The 19602-nt window shown below is 46.6% G+C and overlaps 1 protein-coding gene across 5 annotated transcripts in view; it reads left to right on the top strand.

Moving 5' to 3' along the window:
• Positions 1-11604, top strand: part of NCKAP1 (NCK associated protein 1) — a 165215-nt gene extending 153611 nt beyond the window's left edge. For all 5 annotated transcript variants that reach the window (XM_038751736.1, XM_038751733.1, XM_038751732.1 and 2 more), the window contains 8 exons: positions 349-442; positions 3230-3312; positions 4240-4320; positions 5369-5462; positions 6987-7103; positions 8040-8149; positions 9503-9592; positions 10684-11604. In XM_038751736.1, coding sequence (XP_038607664.1) covers positions 349-442; positions 3230-3312; positions 4240-4320; positions 5369-5462; positions 6987-7103; positions 8040-8149; positions 9503-9592; positions 10684-10800 — 786 coding nt within the window. In that variant the 3' untranslated portion in view covers positions 10801-11604. The remainder of the gene's footprint in view (positions 1-348; positions 443-3229; positions 3313-4239; positions 4321-5368; positions 5463-6986; positions 7104-8039; positions 8150-9502; positions 9593-10683) is intronic.
• Positions 11605-19602: the final 7998 nt, after the last annotated feature.

Genomic DNA, 19602 nt, shown 5'->3' with positions numbered 1-19602 from the left:
GACCCTGATCTTTCCACTGGGCCATGCAGCTTCTCATATAAAGTTTCTCTTGGTTCTTACTCTGTTAAATCCCAAGCATTGATTTAAGGGCTGATCATGGCGACTCACTGCTTACTTTGGTTGTGTTTCACTGTATTTCCTCCGATTTGTTTTCAGACAGCAAAGGGAAAATGTAAACCTCTTTGAAAAATTGAATGGTTTCTTTAGAGGAAAAGATCGTGCGAGTGTCTGGGGTCTCGTGAGTTCTGCTCCCTGCCCTTTGCCTGTCGCTCTTCCCCGAGCCTTCCTCTTCCTGTCTTCTCGCCGTACGGAGATGTGGGCCTGACCCGAGGTCTCGCTTCTTTTCAGAAACTCGTGGTGGAGAACGTGGATGTGCTGACGCAAATGAGGACCAGTTTCGACAAGCCGGACCAGATGGCCGCCCTCTTTAAAAGATTATCCTGTGAGTAACTCGCGGTGCTGCTCTAAAAGCTGAGGTCCCGTGGCAGTGTGCGGTGCTTACTTCTGCCCCCCCCATTTATATAAATAGCGAAATGTGAAAAACATTCCTGTTGACCCAGGGAATTAGAAAATATCCCATCGAGCCAAAAGTCCTGTTAGGCTCCCGTCTATCTTTTTTATAATATCCTATTCACATCGGAATACTGCACTTTTTGGCAAGGGCACGGCAGAAATGAATGGATTACTCCACGTCCTCATCAGTTCAACTGAGTGCCGTTATATGTTTTTTTAACTTTCAATATAGTATTTTTCTCCATATCTTTGCTGCTCTTTTTTTAAAGGCAAGAAAGAATTAGTAACCCTGCATATAGTCTCCCGTTCAGCGGTTTTCCACTTCGACTTTCTCGTCCCCATCCTTTAGAAATATTTCACAGGAGACAATCATATGTAATAGTGGACTTGAGAGAGAGGCAGGGTGGCGTGGTGGAAAGAATGTGCGACTTGGGGCAAGTCACTCAACCTCCCCGGGCCTCGGTCTCCGCTGCAAAATGAGGACAGTAGCCGCCTTTGCCGACCCTGCAGGGTGTCGCAAGGGGGAAATTGAGCTGCGTAATGTAAAAGTGCTCTGGGAATAAAGGTGCTACATGATAGCAAGGAGGAGGTATTCCTTCTCTTGGGAAATTCGTATTGTAAAAATGAAGAAAACGTTCCCTGCTGTTTCTTGAGGGGGGTCCCTTGCCTACCCCCAAAATCCATTCCTCGTGTCACTGACTCTGGCCTCTCCCGCCCCTTCAAAGCCCATGCTCTCCTTGTTTCCCCTTCCCTCGCTCCTGCCTCTTCGCTCTTTGTCGCCTTCAAACACGCCCAAATCTCCCCCGTCCTGGGAAAACCCTCTCTCAATCCCACAGCCTAATCAGCTGTCGCTCCATTCCCCCCCCGTCCATCCCTTTTCAACCTCCTGGGTACTAATCCCGGCTCCGCCACTTGACAGCTATGTGACTTTGGGCAAGTCACTTAACCTCTCTGTGCCTCAGTTACCTCCTCCGTAAAATGGGGATTAAGACCGCGACCCCCACGTGGGGCAACCTGATAACCTTGTATCCAGCCCAGCGCTTAGAACAGTGCACATAGAGCCTAACGAATACCCTCATCATTGTGATTATTATTATTATTGTTGTATGCAGAGCACTGTACTAACCGCTTCCGAGAGTACGATATAACAGAGTTGGTAGACACGTTCCTTGCCCACAGCGAGCTTATAATTTAGCAGCGCTACCGCTACTGGTACTATTACTACCATCACCATCCACGAGTTAACCGTAGTTTGGAAGCTAATGTGCTAGCATGCCGCCTGTGATCACAACTTTTTTATATGAGGATTAAATAGCATCCTTTATAAATTAAAGGGTCTGTTATGTCCCCCCAACCTCTTCCCCACTGCCCCTTCTCCCATCCCTCTCCATTCCCTGCTTTCACGCCTGTTTCCTGTGTTCTTTCTCCTTTCAAGGCACAGATGCTATTTTTTCCCCTCCAGCTCTTTCTTTGTTTCCCGCCGGTTGTATTTTTCTCTTCCCTTCCCTTTGTTCGCCCTGCTTTTCCTACTCAGCTTCCTTCGTCAGTGAACCGTTTGCGTCCCCTGCCTTTTTCCCTCCGTGCCACTGTCTCTCAAACCAGGCATCCCATGCTGTCCCCAGGGGGTGTCAAAATCCTCCTCTGCGAGACCCCCCGTGTGCTACCACCCAAATCTAAACAATTCTGGGAAGAAAAAGCCCAAGCGAACACGGGCCCAAGGCCTGATTCTCCCGTATAGTAGAAACTATACCACACTTCAGTCCCTTCGTGGTGCCATTCTGTCTTTTCTTGAGGTCAAAACCAAACAAAATTCTGAGTGGAATTTGCCCATTTTTCAAACAGAAAGCGAGGAGAAGCAGCGTGGCTAATGATGTGTATATATCTATAATTCTATTTCAATTGATACTATTGATGCCTGTTTACTTGCTTTGATGTCTGTCTCCTCCCCTTCTAGACTGTGAGCCAACTGTGGGCAGGGATTGTCTCTATTTGTTGCCGAATTGAACTTTCCAAGCACTTAGTACAGTGCCGTGCACAGTAAGCGCTCAATAAATATGATTGAATGAATGAATAAATGGGTAGAGCACGTGCCTGATAGTCAAGGACCCGGGTTCTTACCCCAGCTCCACCAGATGTCTGCTGGGTGACCTTGGGTGAGTCACTTCACTTCTTTGGCCCTCACTGAGCTCATCTGTACAATGGGGATGAGGTAACTGAGGCCCAGAGAAGTCGTCGTGACTTGCCCCAGGTCGCACAGCAGAAAAGTGGCGGAGTCGGGATTAGAACCCACATCCTCCTGACTCCCCAGGCCCGCGCTCTATTTTTTGGGGTGCTACTTAGGGCGTCTGAGAGTCATCTGATTGCTGCCTGCAGCGCTCCATCTCTTTGTTGCTTCCCAACAGAGTGCCGCTGTTACATCAGTGGAGATTTTCTTGAAGGTCGTGATGATCATCTACGATTTCCCCTTGCTTCAGGGCTAAATACAGCAGCTAATAGGTTACTTCTGCCTCATTTCCTAATCCACTTTCTCTGAGCCTGAGTATTTCCAAAAATTACAACGGAGGATGCCGTCCCACAGTATCTCTCCTCCTTCCAGCGTTTCAGGATTTTAAAGATTATCAGCTGTTGAATTCCGTGATTTCATATATGGACATTCATACCCAGCGCAGAAACAGTAAAGATCCCGTGTGTAATTGTTTTTCCTCATTTTTTTTAGCCGTCGACAGCGTTCTGAAGAGGATGACGATAATCGGCGTAATCCTGTCTTTCCGCTCCTTGGCACAAGAAGCACTGAGAGATGTAAGCGACCGATCGCGGAAAGCACCACCCTTTCCTCGGTTAAAACTACCACTTCTGTTTTTCTAGGAATATTTGCATCTCCTAGATAAAGAGGGCACATCGCTTAGCCTTGGTTAATGCTTCCGTTTGGATCTGGGAAAATAAGTGTTTTTAAAGGAGTGCCAAGGTGCAGCGTTGTTTCCCCTAGGACGTAATGTTTTAGGTGCATGAATTGCAGACCCCCAAATGCCAAAAATGGACTAAAGCAATACCAGTATAATACACAAAAGATATGGAAACATTATCAAATGGTAATATAAATCTGAACCCCGTGAATGTTTTTTAATTAGCTTTTTAAACATGAACATATGTAAATACTTAACTGGATGTGAAAGATGGCACATTATTTAGTGCTAATTGTGAAATGGGCTCTTTAATCATTCTGTCTAACTAGATCAAAGCACTTCAAAGGTTGAGGAGGAGAGGAAGGGGGCTCTTGCAGCCTGTTTAAACTTTTACCTCAGGATGAGAGGGTGGGAAAGAACCTAAAAGCAGAATTGAAGAAGAACTTTATAATGGGGGTGGCTGGATGTAGAATTAAAGCTGATCTTGGAAGTCACTGCTCTGTAAAATTAAGTACTGTACTCAACTATGGCGATTTTGAAGAGCTGTTACTCAAACCTGATCTGGCTTTGGTATTGGAATCCGGGGTTTATAATTTGACCGGATGTGTGTCTGTGCTTTTTAACTTTAATGATGTTTAAAACGTTTTTCCATTTTGGCAGGCACAAGCTAAATCTTAAATGCGTTTCACTTCCAAGTGTCTCAGTACTTCAGAAAACTGTTTGAAAATGCATAAAGTAAAAGTAACTTGTGAAAAATGGAGTTAGTCCATGGTGCATGTTTGTTAGATGATATGAAAAAGCCCCATTGTATCGCCTCTTTTAGGTCTTATCCTACCACATTCCTTTCCTCGTAAGTTCAATCGAAGACTTTAAGGATCACATTCCAAGGGAGACAGACATGAAGGTAAACGCTTTCTGTTTCTCTGATTGCCGTTATGGGAAATGCAGACAAAAGTTAGGCCCATTTTGATTGAGTACTTCCAAGTAGAAACACTCTCAGTGAAGCCCCAATAAACAGCTGTCCAGCATATTTTGGTTCGGGATTGAGTCAAGCTCCCTGCAGTTTCCCAAGTCTCCTTCACGTCATAAGCTTCCCGAGGGCAGGGATTGCGTCTACGAGCTGTTCCGGGTGCCAATGCTCTGTCACCAGAAGGCGCTCAATAAGTACCATTGATTGATCGATCTTTTAATTCCTTCTTCTGTCCACCAGTTTCCTTCCACTTGGGAGAAATGGGAGCACAGAGTTGGGAGGGGCTGGAGATGGAGAGTAGAGAAGATAGGTAGGAGAAGATAGTTATGACTCTTCAACCATAAGGGTCTGCACTCTGCCATGAGAGTCCGGGAAAAAAAGTCTCCCAGGAAATTTTGAGCTCTCTGGAAAAGTAAAACCAGTAGCGGGGCACGTGGCATTGGCCAGTCCTAATACGTGGATCTGCTGAAAGAGATTTCGTGGCCCTCGAAAGAACTGTCGGTAAAATCCTGGTCGAGAACAGGTACGGATGAATCCATAAAGATCTGGTATCAGAGAGATTCTGGGATGTCGGCGTTACCCAGATAAGACTGACTTGACTGTAAAGTTAAGGTGAAATAACTTCACAAATGCCGTCAAATTTTTATTTTATCATTTCGTGTCCGATTTCAGCGGGTGGGTAGACAACAAGAGTTCAGTAAAAAGAAAAGGAAATTAAAAATCACTCTGGCTTTGTTAGGAATTGTGCTCTTTAACATTTCGATACTATATCATTATTTTTCTTTCGGAGGTCAGTTCCGATCCTGCTGGAAGAGGTGGGATTTTAGGAGAGCTTTAAGGCTCTGGAGAGCCGAGGGGTGGGAGATCTGATGGGGAGGGAGCGGCCTGAGAGACAAGTCTCGCTAAATCTGCTGGTGGTCAAGAATTTCTTAGGATGTGGGATGAAACCCTCCTCACTTTTAAACATTTGCTGTTCCGTCAGGTTGCGATGAACGTGTATGAGCTGTCATCAGCTGCTGGATTGCCTTGTGAGATCGACCCGGCTTTGGTTGTAGCGCTGTCCTCCCAAAAATCAGGTGAGAATCCACTAAGGAATAAACGGCAAGTATTTGGAAAAGTAGTATTCATCTCCTGAGTAAGAAATATTTTTTCACAAGGCTGAAAAAAAAACCCCCAGTTTAGGCAGTCCAGATAGAACCGTTGTTTGGCATTTACTGTTTGATCAGTATCCTCCATAGCAAAGTGCCTGACCTTTCTTAAGTCGCGATTGCCTAGAACATATTTTTTTTTTTTTAAGAACAACAAATTGACCAAAGATATTCAGGAACAGTACACCGAGAACTGACTCGTTAGAATGTGTTGTTTAGTGTTCTCCTTGCTCCTCTCTCTATACATTTAAATTAAATAAAAGGTTTTCTAGTTCCCAGGTGCAAGAGTGCTTGCCAACCTTTCTAAGTAAAGAATTTCTATTCGGGGGCAAAGTTTTTGATAATAATAATAATAAGACTAACGACAATAATTATGGGTGGCCTAGTAGACAGAGCACGGGCCCCAGAGTCAGAAGGATGTGGGTTCTAATCGTGGCTCCACCATTTGTCAGGGGTGACCTTGGGCAAGTCACTTCACTTCCCTGTGCCTCAGTTACCTCTGTTCTTCAGTTACCTAAACGAGGATTAAGACCGTGAGCCCCATGTGGGATACGGACTGGGTCCGACCTGATTATCTTGTATCTACCCCAGTGCTTAGTACAGTGCCCGGCACGTAGTAAGTGCTTTACAAATACTATAAAATGAGAAAAGGGCTTACTATGTTCAAGCACTGTACTAAGCGTGGGGGTTGATACAAGATAATCAAGTCTCACATAGGACTAACAGTCCAAATAATAACAATAATTATGGTATTTGTTAGGTGCTTACTATGTGCCAGGCGCTGTATTAAGTAGGAGGGAGAACAGCCTTGAAAGTAAAATAGTTCAGATCATGTCTTTTCTCTCCTCCCTTTTCTCTCTTTGCCCCCAGAATAATATTTTGCATTTGTAGATGCTCAACAGATACCAGTGTTGAAGCTACTGATGATTGTGGACATCTTTACGAATGTTTCCCCGGGCCCCACCTGAATTTACAATCCAGGAAGTGTTCGAAGACCCACTTTATTTTATGTCCAATTCAGAATTCCCTTTGAAAGGGTCATCTTAAACAGAGTAGCACAGCTTGTCTATAGGTTCAGTGGTAGGCTCCGAAAACCAGAGTTAATAAAATTCCGTACATTTCTCAACTAGGGCAAGATAAACACATTCCTCTGCTTGCCCTCAATCTGTATAGCTTGTTGTTTGAAAATGTCTTTCTTCAGATGGGAGTGTTTTTAAAGGTAAGCAAATTGTTTATAGAGCAATAGTTTGTGACAGCCTTCAATCCCATACATTGTTAGAAAAGTGTAGATTTTTTTGAAGTTCTTGCCTTTTCTTTTTCTTCTGCCACATTGTGTATTCATTTTTTTCTTCAAATAATGTCGTGCATTGATTTTTTAAAAAAAGATTTAAAGATCTAACCAGATTCTAACATGACAGCCTTTTTTCTATAACCTGATTTTTTTTTTTCCAGAAAATATAAGTCCGGAAGAAGAATATAAAATTGCCTGTCTTCTCATGGTCTTTGTGGCAGTGTCCTTGCCAACACTGGCTAGTAATGTCATGTCTCAGTACAGTCCTGCTATTGAAGGTAGGGGTCTAGATTTTTGTCAAGTGTCAGTGAAGAAATGTTGATAATTGTTACCTATAAAGATGATTTCTTTAGAGGACACTGTTCTGGGAAAACAACGTGCTGAGCTAAATATGTGAGGTTTTCATAAACTGCACATGAGAACTACAGTCGTACTGAAGTTAATTTACGATCGTTTCCGTCCCTTAAGATGTTAGAAAGAAACACATGCTTCGTAGAATTTTCGTTTGTCCTTCTGTTGGTGTACTGTAATTGGGGGGCACCATCTACTCTTTACGGTCCGCGCCAGAGGAAGGATAATGGTGATGCAGATAATTAATTTGAGGAAGGTCAGGCCTCCACACCTGTTGACGCTTTTGGAGAAAAAGGCGTTAGGATAGTGGAGCCAGATTCTGCAGCGTGTGACAGAGCCTGAGAGAAAAGTTGAAGAAAGTCAAATGGGTAGCCATTAAGATACTTTTTTTTTAAAAGAAAAAAAGCCCTCCACTGGGTAACCCTACACACTCCCCCCCCAAACACACGTTTGGCTGAATTCTCCCCCTCCTCACAGCTCCTCGTAGCTAATAGAGCAATTACGGTGATTTCCATTGGTGATGAACTGCTTTGAAGCAGCATAAAAGCAGCGTGGTTCAGTGGAAAGAGCCCGGGCTTTGGAGTCAGAGGTCATGGGTTCGAATTCCGGCTCCGCCACATGCCTGCTGTGTGACCTTGGGCAAGTCACTTCGCTTCTCTGAGCCTCAGTTCCCTCATCTGTAAAATGGGGATTAAGACTGTGAGCCCTGCGTGGGACAACCTGATCACCTTGTATACCCCCAGCGCTTAGAACAGTGCTTTGCACATAGTAAGTGCTTAATAAATGCCATAATAATAATAATAAAACCTGCCTGCGGACCGTTCGGCACGGCGTAGCGTAACGGTATTTCTGTGCTCTGGTAGGACATTGCAACAACATCCATTGCCTGGCGAAAGCCATCAATCAGATCGCGGCCGCCCTGTTCACCATTCACAAGGGGAGCATCGAGGACCGTCTTAAAGAATTTCTGGCCGTAAGTAGCGTTGATCTTCCCAGACCAGCAGCCCCGGAATTGGGCCGCAGAAATGCAACGTCAGCCGTGTGGCTTGGGGCGAGTCATTTACTTCACGGACACGAGCAGGCCAGGCCGTAGTCCCGCGACTCGCCGGCATCTCGAAGGAACGGTTTTCCCAGTGTGGGTTGTAGGGTGCCAGCTGGCATTCCCGTCCCACTGCCCCCGTTCTTCCTTCCCGTAAACCGTGAGTCCCGTGCAAAACAGGGACTGTGGCCCACCTGATTAGTTTGTACCTACCCCTGACCAGTGACCTTGGGCAAGTCATTTCACGGCTCTGGGCCTCATTAGCCTCATCTGTAAAATGGTGACTGCTACCGGGAGCCCCACGTGGGACGGGGGTTGCGTCCAACCTGTTTTGCTGGTATCCACCCTAGTGCTTGACATATAGTGAGCGCTTAACAAGTCTACCACAGTCATTGTTATTACTATTAGGATGTAGTTACCAAGTACCACAGTCATTGTTATTACCGTTATGACGTAGTAAGCGCTTAACAAATATCCCAGTGATTATTCTACCCTGTCGATGCCCTTTCTCTTCCCTGGAGCTCCCTTCCTTCCAAACCCACCAGACTATCACTCTTCCCGTCTTCAGCGGCATCCTGGAGTTCTGCTTCCACATCCCCCCCGGGTCATCATCATCATCATCAATCGTATTTATTGAGCGCTTACTGTGCGCAGAGCACTGTACTAAGCGCTTGGGAAGTACAAATTGGCAACATACCGTCCCAACTAGCACCTCGTCACATTTCCACCGTTCCACCCTTGCGCACTCCCCAGTAACTGCCGCACTTCCGTACACGGTCACTTAAGTGCCCCACTGTCACTCGATCGGTGCTATTTATTGAGCGCTTACTATGTGCAGAGCGCCGTACTAAGCGCTTGGGCGAGGACGATACAGCAGAGTGGGTAGGCGTGTTCCAGCGTACGGTTTAGAGACTATACTTCTCTTTTAAGCGCTTACTCATCCACCTGTCCTTTTTTCCGTTCCCTGTTTCCCATTTGAAATTATTTTGCCAGATTGTGAGCTCTTGGATGATCCTGGATTGTGTCTTCTTAACGCTGCCGCACTCGCCCAAGCACACAGTAGGCGCCGCCCTGTAAATATCGTTGCTTAATATCTGAGCTTTGTGCTTTTTAAAGCCCCCCGTACCCACAGTAAACTTGTGGACGAAATTCCCCGAGCACTCAGTTTGTAGGTCGGAAGTGTCACTCCAAGGTATCGATAAAGCGTGAGACTAAACGGAAATACCTCATCGAAATAGACCGCCGAACCGAATTATCCATCGGTCGTCATTTTTTTTTCTTTTTCAGCTTGCCTCATCCAGTCTACTGAAAATTGGACAGGAGACGGATAAAACTACTACAAGAAACAGGGAATCCGTCTATTTACTACTTGACATGGTGAGCCCCACCGTTTGTTTCTAACTCCCCCGGAATGAACACCCAACTAGAACAGCGGTCGTTCCCGTCAGGATGACCATCTGTAAAAATAAACTGACTAAAGTAGCCAGTCGTTTCGGCCGTGACGTTTTAGCTTTGAGAAGAACGTGATGGAAGACTGGGGAAATGGTGTCGTGATGCCCTTTAGCAGTGACGGGAACTTCTGTACCAGAATATTGTACTTTCCGAGCGCTTAGTACAGTGCTCTGCACGCAGGAAGTGCTCAATAAATATGATCGAATGAATGAATGAATTTGGCATTGTACCGGTAGCTAAAAGTAACTGCTTAACGGTTACAGCGGTGTTCAAACAATTGGTCCCCTAAACAGTGTGGGTGGATTATTGATGGGGATAGCAGAGAAGGATTGACTTTGCACGGTCGTATGATAATGTCGGTGTTTTTGCGGATGCAACTACCACGGTGTTGCAGCTTCATGAAAATCCATCGACATTTTCACTCCTCCGTCCCACCCAGGCACCTTGACGATCGCCGTTGCCGCGCAGAAAACCCCCAAACCGATCTTATCCACATTTCCGCACGGCTAAAACGTGACGGGTTTAAAGGGGGGCAAATCAGGTGTCTGCGAGTAGCTCCCAACGTGAAGGTTGTAGTAAACGTGCCTCTGAGAGCATCGCTTGAGCGCTCAGCTCCGTAGGCGAGGAGCGTTTTCATCTCGGGCTACCACGGAAAGCCTTTTCTACAGGCGTCCCTCTGACCCCACTGATTCGCGGGACTGACTTGCCAGTCGACGCGGGGATAGAAAGGCCAACGGCGAGACCCACAGTTCCGGCCACTTTGCGCTGGCAAAAAGGCCACCCCTTACGGCGCGGGCGCGTTTGGCGTCCGTAGCGCCCGGAGCTGTTTTTTGGGTGTGCGTCTCGATCCTTGCAAGGTTTCCTTTTCCCCCTGAGAGAGCCGCTCCTTTCTCCTTTCTGCTCCACGCTTGCTGGTACTAATGGGTTCGCGTTGTTTCCGTGGGCACGGAGCCGTTCCCCGCAGATGCCACGGAAGCGGGCGAACTCAGGAAGCCCTCTGACTTCCTTTCTTTCAGATTGTGCAGGAATCCCCGTTCCTGACCATGGACCTCCTGGAGTCTTGTTTTCCCTACGTGTTGCTGAGAAACGCCTACCACGCGGTCTACAAGCAAAGCGTTATATCTTCTGCATAAATACCCACTTCTCGAAGCCAAGTTTCAGCACGTATTTCTGTTGCCTCGGTTTTACCTGTAAACTGTGGAGCTGTCCTTCTTTCTGGCTGACAAATGGTTTTGTGGTTTCCGATTCTTTTTTTCCCCTCATGCGGTTGTACTTCTGATCAGTGGTTTCTTAATATGGTTGTACTGCAGTAGACGCTTGGTTGATTTAGGTTGCACATTCACTGAAATTACTCATCTTCATTTTAGGGCGTCAGGTTGCAAGTCACTTCACACCTACGTGGTCTTTGATATTGGATAATGCAGAGCCTACTTGCCTGTTTATTTCAGAGGAGAAACTGTATTCTAGTGATTATTTTAGATAGTGTCCTAGCTTTCATCTGTGTGTAAATTATTTCATATAGGGAGAGTTCTGATCCGTACCTCTCGCTCTTTGGATGTGCATTTCGGTGAAGTAGTGACGTTTCCATTTTTCTTCAGTTTGAAACATTTGCCAAACCGAATTCGCTGCCACTAGGTAACCTTTAAGATGGAAACGTTATGAGGCTGCTAATCGTTAGAAGCAGACGGTGCCCCGGTATTCTTAAACAGCGACAGATGGTTGTTGTTTGTATAAAGTTGAGCGCCTTTTTTTAGACTAACTTCCGTGGTGCCGCGTTGGCATTAGCACTACCATCGTACCCCTGCTGTATAATAAACATCCTCACACGTTTACCCGCTGTTGATACGACGTTAGCCCTTAACCACTTTTTATATGTTTTAAATTTTGGAAATTCGAGTGTACCTTCCATAGCATACAATAAACACTAGACTCTACCACAGGCTGCCTGGTCTCTCCTCAATTGGAACATCGCCCATTTTCGTGTTTGTTTGGCTCTAGATAAGCGTGTATTTCAGTTTTAGCAACTCTTGCAGGAGGAATTCAGCCTTTTTTGTACGCTTTTCATTAACTGCGATTATGGAAACTCTAGAACCCATATAACTGCTACTAATGAGAATTACTACGATTATATTATTATTATTATTATTATTATTATTATTATTATGGATCTCTGGAGACTGGAAATGTCCTTCGTAAGTACCTGCAGCAAAGAGTTATGTTCTCTTCAGGCAGTAATGTTGTAATAGGGGGGTGTTCTTCCAGAATTTTGTATGAGGAAAAGCACATAACCTGTTGTCTCAACACCACGGTGTACTGCGTCAACCAGACGCGGATTATTGGAAAAATGTTCCCGAATTCCACCTCGGGTCCTACCCACAAAGCACGTCCCGGCCCAGCCGAGCGGATCGAATATTAATGACGGTGGAAAATAGCAGTATCAAAGTAAAACTCCGAAGCGATATTTCGGGGGGACGGACGCCTGTGAATAGCAGTGACGTGTGCCGAAAGGGTCCTCTTGAAGAATTTGAAAGGATGACGTATCCAGCAACATCGAAATGGAAAACACAGATGTCTTCAGAAAGGTACATTTATCAAGAAACTGCCCAGAGTTCAAAGGAGATATGAAATGTGGGCACTGATTTTTGGGCTTTGAAACGTAATGTGCTCTGAGTACCCACTGATGGATGTGTGAATATCATCATCATCATCAATTGTATTTATTGAGCGCTTACTATGTGCAGAGCACTGTAGTAAGCGCTTGGGAAGTACAAATTGAATATGACCAGCCTTCTCTCCAAGCTAAGAATTGGATTATATAGCTGTATAAATAAAATCAGGCCCGCCTCTTGGCCTGCTACAAATTACAACCCCCGGGATTCAGGCAAATTGTTGCCTGCGGGGCTAATTTACAGAAAATCCGATTTCTTAAAATATCTGAAATATATACGTTTGGGTCAGGAGTTCCTTTTAGTTATATATATCACAAAGAAACAAATGCTATTTTAAAGCTGATAAATATTCTAAATATGACTTTCTGTTCATTATATGCCCAAGGAGAAGAGAAACGGTGTGTCGCTTCTCCGTGCCTCAGTTCCCTCATTTGCGAAATGGGGATTGGGAAAATCAGAGGGTGTGGGTTCGAATTGAGCCCTGCCACTTCTCTGCTGTGTGACCACGGGCAAGTCACTTCTCTGTGCCTCAGTTATCTCATCTGTAAAATGGGGATTAAGACCGGGACCCCAATTTATTTTACTTGTACATATCTATTCTATTTATTTTATTTCGTTAGTATGTTTGGTTTTCTCTGTCTCCCCCTTTTAGACTGTGAGCCCACTGTTGGGTAGGGACTGTCTCTAGATGTTCCCAATTTGTACTTCCCAAGCGCTTAGTACAGTGCTCTGCACATCGTAAGCGCTCAATAAATATGATTGATTGATTGGGACCGTGTCCAACCTGATTACCCTGTATCTACCCCAGAGCCTAGAACAGTGCACGTAGTAAACGCTTAACAAATACCACAATTATTCATCATTATTAGAAGTCACACAGTATATCGGATTCCGCCTGGCGTAGTTTCCGACCCGCTGGACCCCCTGACTGCTGAACGTGCCGAGTTCCAGATTCGAATCTCTACAAGAGGCCGAGTTCATGGGGGAAAGCGTCTCCTGTCTTGCTATGTGACAGCGTGACGGGAAACTCAGAAAAACAGAGAACTTTGGGTGGGCTACGGCGGCTGCCGTAACGTCACCGATTGTGTGTGCACGAATTTGTCATGGTTTTGTGTTGCGCTAGTGTTTTCGTCATTGCGTTTTTCCTTCCGTGCCTCCCTAAAGTCCCACCTCAATCGGTCGTATTCATTGAGTGCTTACGATGCGCAGAGCACTGCGAGAGAAGCGGCGTGGTGTGGCGGATACAGCGCCGGCCTGGGAGGGCGAGGGTCGTGGGTTCCGATCCCGGCTCCGCCACTTGTCTGCTGTGTGACCTTGGACGAGTCACTCTAATTCTCTGTGCCTCAGTTGCCGCTTCTGTAAAATGGGGATTGAGACTGTGAGCTCCACTTGGGACAACCTGATTTGTTGGTATCCACCCCAGAGCTCAGTACAGCACCTTGTACGTGGGAAGCGCTGAACAAATACCATAATCATAATTATTATCAGTACTGAGCACTTGGGAGACTGTGAGCTTGGCATGGGCAGGAATGTGTCTGTTGTATTGTCCTCTCCCAAGTGCTTAGTGCAGTGCTCTGCACACAGTAAGCGCTCAATAAATATGATTGATTGTACATATTTATTTTACTTGTGCATATCTATTCTATTTTATTTTGTTTATGTTTGGTTTTGTTCTCTGCCTCCCCCTTCTAGACTGCGAGCCCGCTGTTGGGTAGGGACCGTCTCTAGATGTTGCCAACTTGGACTTCCCAAGCGCTTAGTACAGTGCTCTGCACACAGTAAGCGCTCAATAAATACAATTGATTGATTGATTGTACGAAGTAAGTGTTCAATAAATTTGGATGAATGAATAAATGAGAGTATAATGCAGCAGAGTTGCTAGACGCATTCCCTGCCCGCAATGAGCTTATAGTCTAGGGTTTGGGAGAGTCCAGTATAACAATATAACGGACATGTAGCTGAGCCACTTCTAATCATCCTGCCCCTTCCCAGTAACATTCCTTTTCCAGAGTCGGGATAGTAGAAGACGGGGTGGGATTCCCCACACTGGTTTTATTCCCCCATTTCTGGGGTTCGTCGAAGAACAGCCTCGACCTTGGAGATGAGTTCAGCGTCGTCAGTCTGTCCCGGACCCTCTTTCCTGCTCTTTGTGCAGCCCGTACTGACTCTCTTCCCCGTGGCACGGTATGTGATCTCTATTTATTTTACTTGTACGTATCTATTGTATTTATTTTATTTTGTTAATATGTTCTGTTTTGTTCTCTGTCTCCCCCTTCTAGACTGTGAGCCCGCTGTTGGGTGGGGACTGTCTCTATATGTTGCCAACTTGAACTTCCCAAGCGCCTAGTACAGTGCTCTGCACACAGTAAGCGCTCAATAAATACGATTGAGTGATCGATCGATTGATCCCTAAGTGCATTTCCATGTGCTCTTGTCCTTACTGAATTTCATCCTCTGTTTTCAGGTGGCCTTTCCCGCTGATCCAGAGTTTTCCCACCCGGTCTGCAGAATGGTGAGCATTCCTACATTCCCTCCGTGCTTTCACTCCATCTGTCAAAACCATCAATGGTCTGGATCGAATAATAATAATAATAATTATGGTACTTGTACTTATGGTACTTATGGTACTTTCGGAGGAGATGGGCCTTCAACAAGCCTTTGAAGTGGGGGAGAGTCGTCGTCTGTCGGATTTGAAGACTTCTAGACTGTGAGTCCGTTGGTGGGTAGGGGCCGTCTCTATATGTTGCCGACTTGTACTTCCCAAGCGCTTAGTACAGTGCTCTGCACACAGTAAGCGCTCAAGACGATTGAATGAACTTGAAGAGGGAGGGAGTTCCAGGCCAGAGGCAGGATGTGGACAAGAGGCCGGCGACGAGACAGAGGAGATCGAGGGATAGTGAGAAGCTGGGCATTAGAGGAGCCCATCAGGTAACGGTGAGGACAAACGTGGTATTTGTTAAGCGCTCACCGTGGGCCAGGCACTGTGCTAAGCGCTGGGGTAGATGCGAGACAATCAGGTCGGACCCAGTCCCTGTCCCCCACGGGGCTCGCGGTCTAAGTGGGAGGGAGAACCGCTATCAGCTCTCCATTTTTTATAGCATCGGGTATAGGGAGCAATAGATTGCACGGTGTATGAAATATCCGAGTCTAAATTTGGTAAGCGCCATGAATTATTTGAGAATAAAGCGCCTGTATATATGTATATATGGTTGTACATATTTATTACTCTATTTATTTATTCCCCTTCCTTCCTCTCCCCCTCGTCCCCCTCTCCATCCCCCCATCTTACCTCCTTCCCTTCCCCACAGCACCTGTATATATGTATATATGGTTGTACATATTTTTTACTCTATTTTACTTGTACCTATCTATCCTATTTATTTTATTTTGTTGGTATGTTTGGTTCTGTTCTCTGTCTCCCCCTTTTAGACTGTGAGCCCACTGTTGGGTAGGGACTGTCTCTATGTGTTGCCAATTTGTACTTCCCAAGCGCTTAGTACGGTGCTCTGCACACAGTAAGCGCTCAATAAATACGATTGATGATGATGAGAAAGAAGTGGGGTGAAATTGTGGCGATGAAATGGTGGAAATGTAAGCCCAACGCGACCCAGTGGAAAGAGGACGGGCCCGAGAGGCGGGGAGCCTGGGTTCTAATCCTGGTTCTGCCGTTGACTTGCCGGCTGAACTTGAGCAGGTCGCGTAACTTCTCGGTGCCTCAGTTTCCTCATCCATGAAAGAGCAGTAATCGTGAAGCGCTTAGTGTTAAGGGCTGGGGTGGGTACAGCAGGTCAGATTGGAGACGGTCCCTGCCCCACATGGGACTCACAGTCTCCGTCCCCGTTTTGCAGATGAGGGAACTGTGGCCCAGAGAAGTGAAGTGACTCATCCAAGGTCACACAGCAGACAGGTGGCAGAGCTGGAAATTGAACCCAGGTCCTTCCGATTCCCAGCCCCGTGCTGCTTCTCTGGGGATTGAGTATGGGGTATCTCTTCTCTTCCCCCTTGAGACTGTGAGCGCAGGCCCCCGCCTCTGGACCTGCCAGCTGTGTGACCTTGGGCAAGTCACCTCACTTCTCTGGGCCTCAGTTTCCTCATCTCTAAAATGGGGGTTCAATCCCTGTCCCCCTTCCCGATTATCTCGCCTCTACCCCAGCACGCAGTACAACACCTGGCACGTGGGAAGAGCTCAACAAATGCAATTATCATCATCTCCCTTGCTCTTAGAGCGAGGGAATTGCCAACCGCATCGGCGGCATTCCGAGATTCTCAAAGCTTCCCGAGCGCCGGAAATTTTAATGTTGATCACTTTCACTTCTTCCCGCCGTGACTTCCTCCCTAACCCTCTTCTGTCCTCCTTCACTGTATGTTGCTTTTTGCTGATCCCACCGAATCGGGACCTAGTCGCGCTCCAGTCTCCCCGTCCCTTTTTGGTCGAAAAGGAGAGAAGTTCCCTCGGAAAACAGCAGTTTCGGCCGGCCGGACTGTGTGTCGGATCCCTTCGGAGAGGGAATTCCGCACGCTCCAGCTTGTAACTGCTGCTGGCAGTCAGGCCCAGGCCCGACTAGCCCGGCAAACCCCCAGCCCTATTAACCTCCGCGGCCTCAGTATCCCCCAGCTTCACTCCGACCGACCGAGAGAAATGGCCCAGTTGAAACAAAGACATTTTACCATTCCTGGGAAGCCAAGGTGATTTCCTGTTGGGGTTGGGGTTTTGTTTCCTTCCCCTTGGTGCCATCTGTGTTTTCCTGTCGATTTCAAGGCCTCCGATTGTGCGCTTTTTCCAGGAGGGAAGCCCTGGAAGTGCCCCGGGGGTCGCTGCCTTCTCCCTGCAGCCAGGAAGGGGCCTGGGATAGGGGTGGGAGAGCCTACTTTTTAATTTCCCTGTTGATCGGATTCATCTGGCTGGAAGGGGAGCCGGAATGGGGCCGTCAGTTGGTCAGTCGTATTTATCGAGCGCCTACTGTGCGCAGAGCACTGTCCGACTTGGCCTTCCCAAGCGCCGAGTCCAGCGCTCTGCACACAGTAAGCGCTCGATAAATACGATTGACTGAATGAATGAATGTACTGAGTGCTTGGGAGAGTACATACATTCATTCAGTCAGTCGTATTTATCGAGCGCTTACTGTGTGCAGAGCGCTGTCCGACTTGGCCTTCCCAAGCGCTGAGTCCAGCGCTCTGCACACAGTAAGCGCTCGATAAATACGATTGAATGAATGAACCGAGTGCTTGGGAGAGTACATACATTCCTTCAGTCAGTCGTACTTATTAAGCACTTACTGTGTGCAGAGCACTGCACTAAGTGCTTGGGAGTACATTCGTTCGTTCAATCGTATTAAGCGCTTACTGTGTGCAGAGCACTGCACTAAGTGCTTGGGAGTACATTCGTTCGTTCAATCGTATTAAGCGCTTACTGTGTGCAGAGCACTGTACTAAGTGCTTGGGAGTACATTCGTTCGTTCAATCGTATTAAGCTCTTACTGTGTGCGGAGCACTGCAGTGGCTAAGTGCTTGGGAGTACATTCGTTCGTTCAATCATATTACGCTCTTACTTTGTGCAGAGCACTGTGCTAAGCACTTGGGAAAGTACCGTACAACAATAAACAGTGGCTTCCCCTGCCCACAACGAGCTCACAGTACAACATAATGATAGTAATAACAATATTATTTCTTAATCGTATTTATCGAGCACTTACTGGGTGCAGAGCACTGTGCTACGCACTTGGGAAAGTACAGTACAACAATAAACAGTGGCATCCCCTGCCCACAACGAGCTCACAGTGTAACATAATGATAATAATAACAGTATTATTAATTATTAATCGTATTGAGCACTTACTGGGTGCAGAGCACTGTACTAAGCGCTTGGGAGAGGACACTATAATATCAAACACATTCCCTGCCCACAACGAGAGGATAATAATGATGCTTGTTAAGCACTCACACTGTGCCAGGCCCTGCGCTAAGTGCTTGAGAGAGTACATACATTCCTTCAGTCAGTCGTACTTATTAAGCGCTTACTGTGTGCAGAGCACTGCGCTAAGTGCTTGGGAGAGTACATTCGTTCGTTCAATCGTATTAAGCTCTTACTGTGTGCAGGGCACTGTGCTAAGCACTTGGGAAAGTACCGGACAACAATAAACAGTGACATCCCCTGCCCACAACGAGCTCACAGTACAACATGATAGTAATAACAGTATTATTAATTATTAATCGTATTTATCGAGCACTTACTGGGTGCAGAGCACTGTACTAAGCGCTTGGGAGAGGACACTATTATATCAAACACATTCCCTGCCCACAACGAGAGGATAATAATGATACTTGTTAAGCACTCACTCTGTGCCAGGCCCTGTGCTAAGTGCTTGGGAGAGTACATACATTCAGTCAGTTGTACTTATTAAGCGCTTACTGTGTGCAGAGCACTGCACTAAGTGCTTGGGAGAGTACATTCGTTCGTTCAATCTTATTAAGCTCTTACTGTGTGCAGGGCACTGTGCTAAGCACTTGGGAAAGTACCGGACAACAATAAACAGTGACATCCCCTGCCCGCAACGAGCTCACAGTACAACATAATGATAGTAATAACATTATTAATTATTAATCGTATTTATCGAGCACTTACTCTGTGCAGAGCACTGTACTAAGCGCTTGGGAGAGCACACTACAACATCAAACACATTCCCTGCCCACAACGAGGGGATAATAATGGTACTTGTTAAGCACTTACTCTGTGCCAGGCCCTGCGCTAAGCACTGGGCTAGATACAAGATAGGTTGGACACAGTCCCTGTCCCACAAGGTGCTCAATGTCCTCATCCCCATCTGACAGGTGAGGCCCAGAGAAATGAAAATGACGTACCCAAGGTCACACGGCAGACAAGCGATCGGACACGTTCACAACGAGCTTTCCCCGGAGTTTCCCCTCCGGAATCGAAGACTCAAATTTAATTTTTAGGGCAGCAAAGCCCCGATGGGAACCGGGCTAACCTGGAGAGGGCTCAGGAGCTCTGCTCAGTGTACTTTCCCAAGCGCGTAGTACAGGGCTATGCACACGGGGGGAGCAGGGGGCGAAGCCTCTGTTTGGCAGGGTTTTAGCTGCTTTTCAAACCTGCCCCCTCGTTCGCTCCCGGGCTGGGCTTGCCCCGGGACTTTTCCCAAACCATTTTATTGCTCTCTTCAACATTCCCTTCTTCCCTCTGTCTCTCCCTCTTCCTCCATCCTTTCCTCCCTTTTCCCTCCCTCCATCTTTCACTCTCTCCCCCTTCCT

Source organism: Tachyglossus aculeatus, chromosome 9 (assembly GCF_015852505.1).
Source record: "Tachyglossus aculeatus isolate mTacAcu1 chromosome 9, mTacAcu1.pri, whole genome shotgun sequence".
Taxonomy (NCBI): Eukaryota; Metazoa; Chordata; class Mammalia; order Monotremata; family Tachyglossidae; genus Tachyglossus; species Tachyglossus aculeatus.
Note: the sequence above shows the minus strand (reverse complement) of the source record. Positions and strands in the feature narration are given on the sequence as shown.